The 13,948-nt window shown below is 45.5% G+C and overlaps 1 protein-coding gene across 2 annotated transcripts in view; it reads left to right on the forward strand.

Annotated features, from left to right (window-relative positions):
* gli3 (GLI family zinc finger 3) overlaps window positions 1–13,948 on the forward strand; it is an 89,799-nt gene that overhangs the window by 65,325 nt on the left and 10,526 nt on the right. For both annotated transcript variants that reach the window (XM_068710120.1, XM_068710121.1), the window contains exons 5-10: window positions 30–235; window positions 3,716–3,877; window positions 7,285–7,486; window positions 8,964–9,183; window positions 10,237–10,350; window positions 11,382–11,522. In XM_068710120.1, coding sequence (XP_068566221.1) covers window positions 30–235; window positions 3,716–3,877; window positions 7,285–7,486; window positions 8,964–9,183; window positions 10,237–10,350; window positions 11,382–11,522 — 1,045 coding nt within the window. The remainder of the gene's footprint in view (window positions 1–29; window positions 236–3,715; window positions 3,878–7,284; window positions 7,487–8,963; window positions 9,184–10,236; window positions 10,351–11,381; window positions 11,523–13,948) is intronic.

A 13,948-nucleotide genomic window follows, 5' to 3' on the forward strand; every position in this document is an offset into this window, starting at 1 on the left:
GTATTTTCGTCTTTGTGTTGTCTCTGCAGGCCTCCCGGGCTGGCGGGCAGTCCGGCTTTCTCCGACATCTCTCTCATCCGGATCTCGCCCCAGAGGAACCCCTCTGTGGGGGCGGAGTCGCCCTTTCACCCTCCGCACCCTTACATCAACCCGTACATGGACTACATCCGCTCGCTCCACAGCAGCCCCTCCATCTCTGTTCTGTCGGCCACCCGGGGCCTCAGCCCTGCAGATGGTGAATAAAGTGAAACATACACCGACGCACAAAGCGTGACCCACACACACACACACACACACACACACACACACATATACAAAGTACAGATGCACACTCAGCACACACATGGCCGCGGAGCAGAAATGGGCGACAAAGCCTCAGCAGACCCTTAAAAACGATTGTTGGAATTGGTTAGTGAGGTTCGATTGCTATTAGCGGGAATCTCGATTCTCTGGATCAGTTTAATTCCTGTTTGAGATCAGAAGAGGTCAGGTGAGAGGCAACTAGATCCATCTCTATTAAGACCCAGGGGTTGCTGAGATGGTATCTGAGCGAGGGAGGAGGTGGATGGGAGTATTATGAGTGCGGCGTGAACTGTGTGTGTGTGTGTGTGTGTGTGTGTGGGGGGGGGGGGGGGGGGGGGGGGGGGGGTGCAGGTTGGAGGGAGGCTAATCCTTTTGATCTGTGAGTCATGTCAGAGACCTCTGGAGGATGCATCAGTGAGCGGCAGGGTCACGTACAGTTACAGCGCTCAGGTTGAGGGAGGGGGGGGGCGTTGTGTTGTGTGTGTGTGTGTGTGTGTGTGTGTGTGTTGTGTGTGTGTCCTACACACAACACAAGCGTTTGTTTCATGAGATCTCACGATGGCTTTGGACCAGGAAATCTATTTAAATGGACACCCAGGAAGAGTGAAATTGAAAAAATTAAATATTCAATATAATAATTTAAAAACACTATTAAAAAGGAGAACTCACACTCTAATACATATATATTTTTGTAGCAACTTAGTGTTGTGTGGTGAAATGATTGGAGGCATTTAAGTGATGTGGTTCTAGTAATTAGTAGTGCTGAAATCAAAGGAACTGATTAGGTCATATATTAAGAAAAGATTTGAGGATTTGCTGTTCTTTTAAAGGTTTTTATTATATATATATATATATATATATATGTGTATGTATATATATATATATATATATATATATATATATATATATATATACATATATATATATATGTGTATGTATATGTATGTATGTATATATATATATATATATATTGTTTTCATTTGTTTCATTTTTTTTCTTAGACATTTTATAGATTAGATAATTAAGTTGTTAATTGCTAAAATAAATTACAGATTAATCAAGAATGAAAATAATTGTTGTTTGCAATATTATTATATTATTTTGGTGTTTTTTTTTAAAGATTATCCAAAACAAAGCTGTACCACCCAGAGGTTAATCCCAGTACAGCAAACTGCAGCAGATGACCAAACCATAACAAGTAAATTCATTAGAAAACGTATTTAGCATTAACAGGTCATCAAATGGCCTGATGACCTCTTACGGCCCTCAACCGTTTGGCGCTTCAGCAGCAGAGAGTCCCTTTGGCTCCTCACCTTGTGTTGAAGTGCATTTCTGCTACGGCAGATAGCCGGGGCATTTCCTCCACACCGGCACACACTCGACTTCATCTCCTCCAGGTCTGTTGAAAGCTGTGTCTAAGTGAACGCCAAGAGTCTCACTCAACCTCCTGCTCTCCTGCACTCCCAACAGGAAGTGTATATACTCAAGCTCTCTGCACGCCAATCTTCCATCACCGCGACTTAAAGCGCACCAGTCTCAGCTTGCTTTTAAATCAAAATAGTCTCTCCGACCTACCACATGATCCCCTTTCAGCTCCTAACGCTGTGAATTGTGAATGAGGCACCTAATTACTCCTTTAATCAACGCAGTGATTAATTAACCCATCAGCTTTTGTGTTGTTAGTATATCACCACGCTTACAGGGAGCCTCCTTCTTCAATATGCAATTTTTTTTTTTTTCCTACCCAAAATGTACATTTGAATAATGATGAATTAATTAACAGAGTCTAATGGAGATTTAAAGTGGGTGGGATTTAGTGCCACCCTCTTGCTGCCACACATTTGCTTTCACATCTTTTTTCTTTTTTTTTCTTTTTTTCCGTGTGTGCTCCTCCTCTCACACACTACTTCTGTCTTCTCTATGTGAGATGGGGTTCAGAGGTAAGCTTGCCCTGATCCTATTGTAATGCTGAAGGAGCACCCGGTGGCTCACCAAGTCCTGAGGCACATCTCTGCCCGAGTGCCACACTGACAGCCTGCCCCCCCCCCCCCCCCCCCCCCCCCCCCCCCCCAACTCCCCCTTTCTGCCCCCAGGATCGATCTCGGATGCCAACATTTCTGATTTAGAAATTCTGCAAAGCCCTTTTCTCTGCGTGTTGGATACTGAATGGGCCATATTATGGTTGAATGCAAAAGGAAAGCTAAGGCGGAACAGCAGAGACAATTAAGAAACTCCCCCCTTCCACTGAAGACATAATACCCAGATCGAATTAATTTAGATTTTTTTTTTTTTTCTTACATTCATTCCACCAATCAGGGATGCATTTTGCAGGCATACAGGCCAGTCTTAAGAGGAAATCTCCTCATACAGTGTTTCTTTATTTATTTCCTCTTCATTTCTTCAGTTGAGGGGGAAAAAAAGAGCTGCAGCGCTCTGTAGGTCTGAACCGATTCTATATTTGCATCCAAAACCACAGTGTTAGTCTTCTCCCTCTCTCTTTCTTAGAATATTTGCATAAGGAAGCCCACCACCAGATGTTTATTTTTAGGATCTGGTTCAAGGACTTACAGCACTCTTTTAACTAAGGGAATGACTTGGAAGAGAGAGGAAACAGGGAGAAAGTGAAGTGGAGGCAGAATGGTTTGCTGTATCTTTATTCACGCCGATACGTTCGGGCAGATTTAGGCCTTTTGTCTTCCCGTTGAGTTTAAGGGAGCACAGTCGAGGAGCAGGTTGCGTATCTGCAGACTGCAGCCCTGATGTGTACAACACACAGGCGGCATCTCTGGCAAACGATGTGTCAGCCCACATACTCTTACCACACACACACACACACACACACACACACACACACACACACACACACAGACACAGACACACACACACACACACACACACACACACACACACACACACACAGACACACACACACGCAGTCTCTTCAAAGTGATCAAGAAACAGTAAGAAGAGAAAAGGCTGTTACAGAATTGTATTGTAAGACGATCCGTTCTGCTGTGCTCGGCATGAGTGCATCAATCAAACACTAATACACACTCGCTGTAATCTCTGAGCAAGCATCCGGTAATCCCCAGTGAGGCTCTCCACTTCAGGTGATGCTCCCTGTGCAGCTGTTTTGCTTAACTTGATGGTGCCGCTAATGTGCTCATTACTGCTCTGCCGAGCTGATTATCATCTAATGTAAATGAACGCTGGTTGTTGTTTTTTTTGTAACGCGGTGCAGGTGCTAACCTAGTCGCGTTCCTCCTCACTGCCTCATCCTTCTCATTGTTCTTTCTCTACTCTCTCTTCTTCTCCCCTTCTCCCCACGTCTTCGTCTCCTCGTCTGTCACCTTCACTGTTTGTGGTCTCCTTGTTTTCCTCTTTGCTGACCCCGATCGTTGTCCCGCTCCAGCCCCTCACACAGGTCTGACCACGGCCGAGTACTACCACCAGATGGCTCTGCTGGCGGGCCACCGTAGCCCTTACGCGACCGACCTGCTCCCGTCGGTGGCGTCCACAGCCGGCGCCAGCAGCGCCACCGCCCTGCACATGGAGTACCTGCAGGCGATGGAAAGTAAGTCTGTGCTGATCACACACTAGACACACGACTTATGACACACACACACACACACACACACACACACACACCAGCCCATTTCTAAGTGTCTCAGGAGTGCTGATCCAGGACCAATAGTTACCCTCCATATGCAGTATTATGAGATGAGATGAGGTCCAACTGATCCAGGGCATATTTAAAAATACATGTTTTATAGTTTATTTATCATAAATAAAAATACAAAAAATTGAAAAATCAAGTTCACCAAATTTGGAGGATCGGCAACGATCAGCATGTGGTGAATCTTTGTATTTATTCCATGCAGCGTTGTTACGCAGATCAACCAATTACTTGCAGTCTAGCTTTAAACCAGACTAAATTCAACAGCATTTCAATATGCCGCATATTTTAACTACACACTGAAATGTAATTAAAATGATTTTGAAACAACAATTTTAAGTAACATATTAAAACATGATTTTTCAACCAGATGTAGCCCAGCAGGTGAAAAGACACCCACCACATCATTGCCTACAGGGATTAGACCTTTAAGTGCTATGAGTGCATACCTGCACATTACAGCACGGGTGGCCCCAGTGGGAATTGAACCTCTAAAACGCACCTTCACAATGCACCTCTCTTGTACTATATATAGACCAAGCTACAGCGAGGAGGGCCCTGAAACTTTACTTTGACATGATTTAAATGAGCTTTTGTCTTAGTGTGTTGGGCTCAGGACTGTGTGCAGAGGACTTATGCTAATGAGTTATTTTAAAGTGTAAATAGGAAATTAAACGCACACTGAATCCTTGAAAGGTCAGACAGCCTCACCCCGCTCCCTTTGATGAGAATGTATTTAGTCAGGCGGGCGCCGCTTTCATGGAAATCCGGGGTGAAGTTCCCCCATTCCTCAGAACAAACTAATTAAAACTAGCTAAACTTGTGCGGGTATCAGAAAATTAATTGCTATTAAGTGGGAATTGGAATGTCCCGCCATTCATCACTGGAGAAATCCTTTCTTCTGTGTCACTTTTTAAGATTAATAGACTGAAACAAAACAATTAGGGCCAAATTTAAGTGGAGATGCGATGCTCCACACTTATAAAAAAAAAAAAGAAAAAGAAGGCTTGTGATCATTGCTGGTAATAACTCATCATGTTTCAACAATGTGTGTTCCAACACTGGAAAAATTAACACTTTAAAGCTTTGTTGGATTTCAGAAAAAGAAAGAAAAAAAAAAAAACGTACAAAGAAGAGAGTCAATCAAGAGGCTTTCGCTGATAATCTGGGCTACTATGTTACTGCGGCTATTTTAGTCTATTTCACATCAGTGTAATTACCTTCAGAGAGAGTTGTGCTTATGAAACAATGGGCCTGTCCTGCCTATTTGTGCTTTAATGGGCCATTGTCTATGTGCCTAATTAGTGCCATAGCTCTCATAGATCCCTATGCTAAAGTCTGTATTAGTTCATTTTAATTTCTCTGCTATTTTGTCTACTGATATGGTGTTTTTGCGCATTAATAATTTCACTTTCAGTAACGTTTTAAACACTGGAACTCTTGTTTGATACAAACACAGCATTTCTTTGTCGTTATTGACTCGACTTCTTTTGCGGTAATACAAGTAGATTGCCAATAATTGCATCTGTTCGGCTAAATTTACTAAAACGCTTCCACAAACTAAACGTGACATATAATCTTTAGAGAGGAGAGGGATAGGATTACTGTCATATTTCCTCCAAAAGCAAGTTTTCTGTCGCGCAAAAATAAATCTGTACGGCCTTATATTCCCACTTCAGCCCTCCCCTGTGATGGCGTCACTCTCAGGTGGCCCCAAATTGTGTCGGCGAGGGTTCAACCCCAGTTTTGCAACCAGTTTTTTTTTTTATTTCCAACGCCGTCCATCCGGCGCGTCTGAACCCTCCCTGGCTACGAGAATTAATGACGCGGCGCGTAACCAGCCATCCCGTCCATAAATCAAGAGGAAATTAGAGGGACAGTCCTGCTACGAGCCGGGACGCTCCTCTCTCCGTCTCCCCCGGTTGGCCGATTTATCATTTGGGCTGTGCATTAATAAACACCACTCCCATGAGGCTTTGCAGTGGTGGGACGCTGGCCCTGCAGTAGTACTCACCCCCCCCCCCCCCCCCCCCCCCCCCCCCTCACTTGTGGTGAATTAGGAGAATTCGGCTTGTTTAAGAAGTGTCAGGTGTATCAAATGTTGTCCAAACCAGGAGAAAAAGGAGGATTTTTTTCTGTTTTTTGCAGGATTATACATTTGGTTCAAGCTGAATGAAATAGTGAAAAACCAGACACGCCGAGGAGCGTCACATGACAAACTACATTGTATTTAGCAATTCAGGGATTTGTATGTGAATATACGTATGCCCCCCTCTCCAACACCCCCTTCACTAAGGCATACAAAAAGACAGATTTTCCATACAATGACAATGTAAAGGGGGCGTTGCTTTCCATACAGCTTCCCGTGGTAGTGAAAACTCAGGCCTATGTATGCCAGAACACCACCGCAGCCGTCCCCACACACACACACACACACACACACACATCCACACACTCTGATTACCATGTGAATGGAGCGTTCTGTAATCGTTGGATGTGTCAAACGAGAGATGGAGCATTTACGTTTGGGAGATGGATGGATTGTGGGGGACGTAAATATGGAGGTGGGGGTGGGGGGGGGGTTATCGGGGCTTCGTAAGCTGGTTTTGTTTGCCTTTATGAAATAACTCAAAATGTTTTATTTGCGAGTCTTGAGTCACAAAGTCATTGTGTCAGTTCATGCACAAAGAGCGACATCCCCTCAGAGCCCCCCCCTCCACCCCTTCCGTCTCCCTCTGTTTTTCCCTGTCTTGTTTGTGACATCTCCATGTGAAAAGACAACAAAAGTCATGTTTTAATCTCTACCCGTGGCTCATTGTATGTGCAGAGAGAATGGTTGCGTCGTTTCCGCCTTTTACCTTTTCAAACCCCCTTTTTAGTATTTCCAGTCAACACTGATTGCATTTGAATAACGAGTCAAATTGGACTTGATTAAATATTACCATACACAGTCAGAGCATTTCTCCAACATAAAAGGCATGTTTTCTCATGGATGAAATGCAAGCAGTGCATCAAGTGACAGCTGAACACTCATTCAGATCAGCCCTTTGTCTGATGATTGACAAAAATGTCATCTGTTAGGGTTAGATTAGGTTAGGATGAAGTCAAACAGAAATCACGTCAACGCTCCGTTTTGATCTGTAACCCATTTGTATGAATTCAGCTGACGCTCTTCTCCGAAAGTCATACTAACGAGGGAGCAGATGAAGTCGAATTTACAGTTTTTAAAAGATCGTTTTACCCTCTCACTTTCACAATCATTCCTCTCCAGTGCCTTACTCTCCTCCTCTCTCCTCATCACGCAGACTCTCGTTTCTCGAGCCCGAGGCTGCCATCAAGGCCCAGCAGGAAGCGCCCGCTGCCCATCTCGCCCCTCTCCGAGCACAGCTTTGACCTGCAGACCATGATCCGAAACTCGCCCAACTCCCTGGTCACCATGCTCAACAACTCTCGCTCCAGCTCCTCCACCAGCGGATCCTACGGCCACCTCTCCGCCGGAGCCATCAGGTAGAGGACTGTGATTATGCAAATTGTCCTGGATGAATATTTCTGAAAGGTTATTATTAGTATTAGTAGTATGTATTTATCTGGGATTGGACTTGGGATGTAAATGTAAAACAGAAAGCCTGTGTTACAACTGGAAGTGTGGGGTTGGAAAGAAGTGAGTTTTAGGAGGTAGGGATGTGCATTGAAATTCTCTTTCAAGTTGCATTTTGGGAAATCTAGGATTCAGTTTCTCTGGAGCTTTTATGCACAAAGAAAATCTGGATTTTTCAGCCATTGCTGCTTTTATTTTGATTATTTCTTTTTTAAAATCTATTGTGCGTCTCCTGGATTATCCCTATTAAGTTATACAAACTAACTTATGCTGTCAGGATGTCTTTCCATAGCTTTTGATTGACTGTGTTTCTCTCAAGGTGGTCATTCAGGGACTAAAATGTGCCAACGATAGAGCAAACAGCAGCCTCTCCGCGGGCGAAATGATGCTGTAAATGATTTTTCTAATGTCATTGATCCGTATTTAGGCACCATGATAATACTGTGGTTACAATAGACTAGAGAAAGGAAGCGACTAAGAGTGTGCGTCCATGTCAAACCCCCGTGTGGGTGACGATCTCCCAGCCAGCCAGTCAGCACTGCCTCCCCGGCGGCTCGTGTCAGTCATCCGGTACACCTCATGGAAACATCACATGCATCACGCCGCGGTACCAGAAAGCAAAAGAAAAGGAAGAAGAGAAAGGGGGGGAAAGGAAAGATCCATGGCCCCACCCACAGCCATTGATCAGCGATCTGTAAGCAGAGCCTGATCAATCACGCTCGCAGGCTCGGCCACTGTCCCGGTGACAGGACCCAAATAGCCAGAGCCAACAGACTGATGAGTGATATGACAAGCGTATGGGCCCCCAAATGTGTCTCGGCCCATTGATTTCCACTCGGCTCGTAATAAGATCAGCAGACATATGGGCCGGGGCGCGAGCGAGGCGTCAGGGCGCAGGATGAATGGAGGCCGCTGCTGTCGAGCCACACGGAGCCGTGTTTATCTGGGCGGTTCACCTGTGGTTACGCAGACCCCGAAGGAGCTGTGGTGGCTTCTGGGATTTTTTTTAAGATAAACAAAGTTTGCTCAGGTTGAGGGGGACAGGGAACAGATTTAGCTTTATTTACATGGCTATACGACACACTCCAGATTTGTTTATCGTCTGTATCGTTTGCCCAGTGGAAGAATGACATACTGCCTTACACAGAACACATGATAATTCACTGTGTGTTAACAAGCTGAACATTCATTGGCAGGGATTTGCCGGCAGGCCCGTGGTTCCAGCATTACCACACCGTCTCCTGTCAGATTGTCCTCAGGGAGGAGAAGCTATCCAGAACAATCCATTTATTCACTGTCTTCTCTTCCCCCTTTTTCTTGCCTTTGCAACTGATGTTTTAGTGAAGTTTAATCTTTTGATTATTTTTGCCTTCCCGCTCTCTCCAGCCCAGCGTTAAGCTTCGCCTACCCTCCGACCCCGGTGGCTCTGCACGTGCACCAGCAGCTGATTGGCCGTCAGCCGGGCCTCGTGGGCTCTGCCTTCGGCCACAGCCCGCCACTCATCCACCCGTCGCCGGCCTACGCCACCCAGAGGCCCATGCCTGGCATCCCCCCCTCTGGGCTCAGCGCCAGCGAGCGCTCAGCCCTCTCCAACGACTCCTCACAGGTGAGAGCGGCGGCGGCGGCGGGCGCCTGTGCGATTCATCATCACAGGTAATAGATAGCGGCGTCGCATGCCTGCCACGTCTCGGAGAATCGCAGCGAGCTAACGTGGTACAGGCAGCCCCCCCCCCTTCTCCACCCCCACCTCCACCAGCTCATCTCCAGGGAGTTTCCTCCTACTTGTGTTGTCTCTTGATTTTAGACTGCCGAGCTCGGCACTGAGCGTGCCTGCAGCAAACAACAAGGGGCTTGTTAGCATAGAATCCCACTGCTGACTCCATTAATCACTAGAGAGAGAACAAGGATATAGAGAGGGAATATTGACATGGATGGATGGATCCGAAGGGGCTTTTTCTCTCCATCCCCAACCCTTACTCTATGTGCGGGCCCGCATTTGAAGTAAATATTCAATGTTTATTACTCGTCCTCCCCGCTGTTTCCCCATCCCTCGAATTTGGTGTCATCGCGAATGAGGCCTCATTCAAATTGGGAACACCAAAATTGCCTTTTCCTTCTCCTGAATATGAACAGAACATTGCTTTGGGGCCAAGGCCGAATCTCATATGTTTCTGCGAAGATAGTTACACGTCTCACTCTGAGAGTCTCGTGAAAAGCAGCAACATTAAGGGAGTTCACATTTACGAAAAACGTGTTCATTCTTTTATTCTTGTGAGCTTTGTATGCCACAAGAATTCCCCCAAGGGTGCATTTAAGCCAGGGCCAAAGCCGGGTCATCCGGTGGTTCAGTAAATGGTTCATTGAATTGGTCCATGAGTTTGTTTTAATTGCTGTGATTAAAGGAGCTAATGTGATTCAGTGAATTGCATAGTTTTTCATTTGCACAGTTAAAGCTCTAGCCTGGGACTGATAGGGAAATCATTATGGTTTAACCACAGTTGTTTTTTCTGCTTGATTAAGCAAATGATGGATTGGCTTCTAAGCATCACATGTATTTTTAATGATTTTATAGAGGATAACGTAAGAAAAATAAGTAGTATGACATTTAATCGTCTATATAGGAGAGCTCGAAATGATGAAATATTTCCCGTTTCCACAGATCAAACCAACAAGTGAATCTGCAGTGAGCAGCACGGGAGACCCGATGCACCACAAACGCTCCAAAATGAAACCCGAGGAGGAGTTGCCGAGTCCAGGCGCAGTGAGCGTCCAGGTGAGGATCATCTACATACATCAGAATTATCAAAATATATATTTCAGCTATCACACTATCCCAGAATTTTTATTTTTCAATTTTTCCACTAGAATAGGAAGCCCCACAACATGACTGGTCACATGCCAAAGTGGCCATAACAATAGACAAGCTTACCAGCCACAGAGTGTATTTATTTACCTGCATCTGGCTGTTTCTTGGTGTTTCCCACCCTGCTCTTATCAGTCGCTGTTTCCGAAAGCAAAACAATTCATTGATCTTTGGGAGACTAGGAGGAAATTGTTTTTGCTTTTGTTTAATCAAAATTTTAAGTGGCTGGAAAAGAGAAATGTGATAACAGCAAGTGTTTGTATCTGCAGGAAAAACCTTATTAGAGTCGATATTCAGGCGGCAGCAGATTCAGCCTGAGGTGTGTGGTGGGAGCCCAGACTCTCCTGTTTTTTGCCCCCACCACCTCGCCGCTCCACTCGGCCCGCTAACGGTGACAGTGAAATATGTCTGGGCTAATAGAGCAACCTACAGCAGGAAGAGGGGGTTAGGTTCCTCAAACACTCGCCCCGGTCCGGTCGTATAACAAACCCCCAAATACAGAGCGGGGCTTTCAACGCTACATTTCCGCTCCGCACACTTTTTCCTCCCAGGAAGCCAAACAAGGCCAGATTCACAGCGGCGCTGAGACCTGTGACCAAATCTTCTTCGGCTGTGCCTTAGATGTAAACCAGCAGGGCTGTAAAAAATTACTTAAAAGACAGATTTGGATAGATTGATGTTGGGGAGAGGGAGGCACTTCCTGTCGCTTTTTTTTTTCTTTTTGTATATATATATATATATATATATATATATATATATACATTTCTTTTTATTATTTAACTTTTTCCTTTTGTATTTAGTATTATTATAATTTCTTTATTTAAAAAAAATATTGTTTCATTACTTTTTTTTTTACGTTGGCATTAAGTACATTTACTTCCACTATTTCACATCATGTGCTCGGTTGTTGAACGACAACTTTTTCCACCGTTGTTCCTCAGGACCATCCGGATGGGATGACCCTGGTGAAGGAGGAAGGGGACAAGGATGAGAGCAAACAGGAGCCTGAGGTGGTTTATGAGACAAACTGCCACTGGGAGAACTGTTGCCGCGAGTTTGACACGCAGGAGCAGCTAGTACAAGTGAGTATCGGTCCAGTACGGAACGCTTTGATTGTCTACATAAAGCTGTTAAAAGCTTTTCTGTACAACTCCAAATATACAATTTCAATATCCAGAAATACTGTGACAAACACTTAGGGTTAGGAAAAAACCCTCTTTGAGTGCGAGTGCTTGCTGCTGTTCAGCAGATGTTTTGCAGTTCACTTGACCCAACTGACCCCAGTTGTTCTCCAGGACCAGAGTTTCTTGTAGGGAAACAAGGAGACACAACAGGGTGTGTCTAATTTTAAGATGGGTGAAGACTTACATTGAAAAAAAAAGCTTTCCCGGTGCCGCTCCAAAAACACACACACACACACACACCAAAACTACAAGGCCTCTTAGTTTGTATGCTGCGAGAGTGCTCAGTGTTTCTCTCCTCAAGCTCAGCAGATCCTCGCAACATCAACCGCAGCTGTGCTGTTCTGCACAATGCCTCCTATCAGGCCACAACCCCTGTCTGTGTGTCTGTACGGCAGCAGAGCTACAGTGGAGTCAGAGCTGCAGGCGCTGACTGATACTGCTGCCGGATTCCTGATTGGATCCAGGGACGGTGGTAATGGGCTCAGAAGCTGGAGAGCACATCTCGCAGCTGAACGCCGCTAACTGATTTGGCGGGTTAAGCCTCCCAGAGTCGGGATGTGAGCTTTGTGTACAACACTGGACCGGCCTTCCTCCTGTCTGTTATCAGAACTCTCACACAGCCCGGGAGATGGATGGCTCACTCGCTGTTAAAGCTAAATATTAATGACATTATGGTCGCGCCCCACCTCTACTTACACTGACGCTATTAGCTCTGCTGCTCTCTCGCGGCCTGTGAACCGCTCACATGTCGGCCGACTGAGAGAGCACACTGAAGTCGGAGAAGTGGTGGAAATACACCAATATGATGCAGTGAACAAGGGACGCTGGAGTGTATACACACACACACACACACACACACACACACACATGAAACACACATCAGCACACATCTGATAGAAAGATCCTCAGCTCTCCACAGCTGTCTATTTGCCGTCTTGACATTGCAATCCTCAGCCGCGGTGGTAACCCCTATCTATAATTGATATCCTCAGCGCGGAATGGGCTGCCTCCCGTGTTTGAAGGGCTCGACTCAAAGGTTGAGAATCTTGACAACTTCTTGCCCCTGTTTCAGGGGGCGGGATGAGTTCAGGTGGTGGGAGAGGAAGGGGAGGATGGCTTCTTAATAGAGGAAAAGCTTGCTCGCATCCTCCCCCTACTGTAGTCACACCAGGTGGCCGTCTGAGCAAAACAATGTCCTCTCATCCCTCCTCATATATACTATCCAGCCTAACCTTGCCGAGCCGCACTCACTATCAGATTCGCGTGGAGACAGACACCAACAAAACCCTTATTAGTTTTACATTTTTTTTTTCCCCCCATCTCGAGAATTGTTTTTTTTTTTTCTTTTCCTGCCATTTGACTTTCTGATATTGCATTTTATTTCTCATTTTCCACGCACATGCAGATATGCAGAGAGATGCCAATAAAAGTCTTCGCCTACAGAATCCGTGCCCTCTAATTCAGCAGAGCGGACGAGCAAATGCTCTTATCTCTCCGCACCCCCACCCCCCCTCAGTAATAGGATAAGTACAGTATTTGGACCACAGTGGCTCTCCTCACACACTGGGAGGGGTTTGGTTGGGGGGGGGGGGGGGATTTCCATATAACCAAACAATGGAGCGTCCCTTCCCCCTTGTACTTGTCTTCTGAAATGGCTTTGGGGAAAAAAACATGATGAGCAAAAAAAGAAAAAAGAAAAAAAGTCTCCTTTGGTTGTTACCAATTGAAGCACCAGCTTTTTGCACAAAGTTTCTGCATGAATTCATATTCAATGATTAGAATGTGGGACTGCTGTGTTGACAGTCTGCGTCATGCAAAAACATGTTTTGGAAGTATCAAAAGTAACAGCTGCACTGATTCAAATATCCCTTTTCCTTTGTGGTTGGCCTAATTTTAGAATTAAGCCTTCACGCCACCCTCATCGCTTTCCACCTTGTTCAGAAGATCTCCTGCCGCGCTCTTCGTGCATATTTTTACACTCTCAAGCATGCTCTCACCATGACACGCCACGGCGTTCCTTTATCGTCTGCGTTTAAGCGCTCTCGGTGCAGCCGATAAGATAAACATCAGATCTGTGCAATTTAGCTCACTTATCTGGCCTACCCAGTCAGCAAAAGCCAGGCGGGTGTCAATTCTAGTTTGCTGTATTTATTTCATTTATTACGTTTCAACTCTTTACACCTCTCCGTCTCCCTCGCCGCTCCGCTCCACGTTCTTTTGCTTCCCCTTTTTCGGGCATAAACCTCTCCCTCTCTCATTTTCTCTTTCATTTTCTCTGCCTCCCCTCTTTTCCCCTTGAAGGGAGTACTTTTAAAGATAAGGCC

This window comes from Cebidichthys violaceus, unplaced genomic scaffold (genome assembly GCF_023349555.1).
Source record: "Cebidichthys violaceus isolate CVI_PGR_0920_01 unplaced genomic scaffold, fCebVio1.0.p SCAF_15, whole genome shotgun sequence".
NCBI classification, from domain to species: Eukaryota; Metazoa; Chordata; class Actinopteri; order Perciformes; family Stichaeidae; genus Cebidichthys; species Cebidichthys violaceus.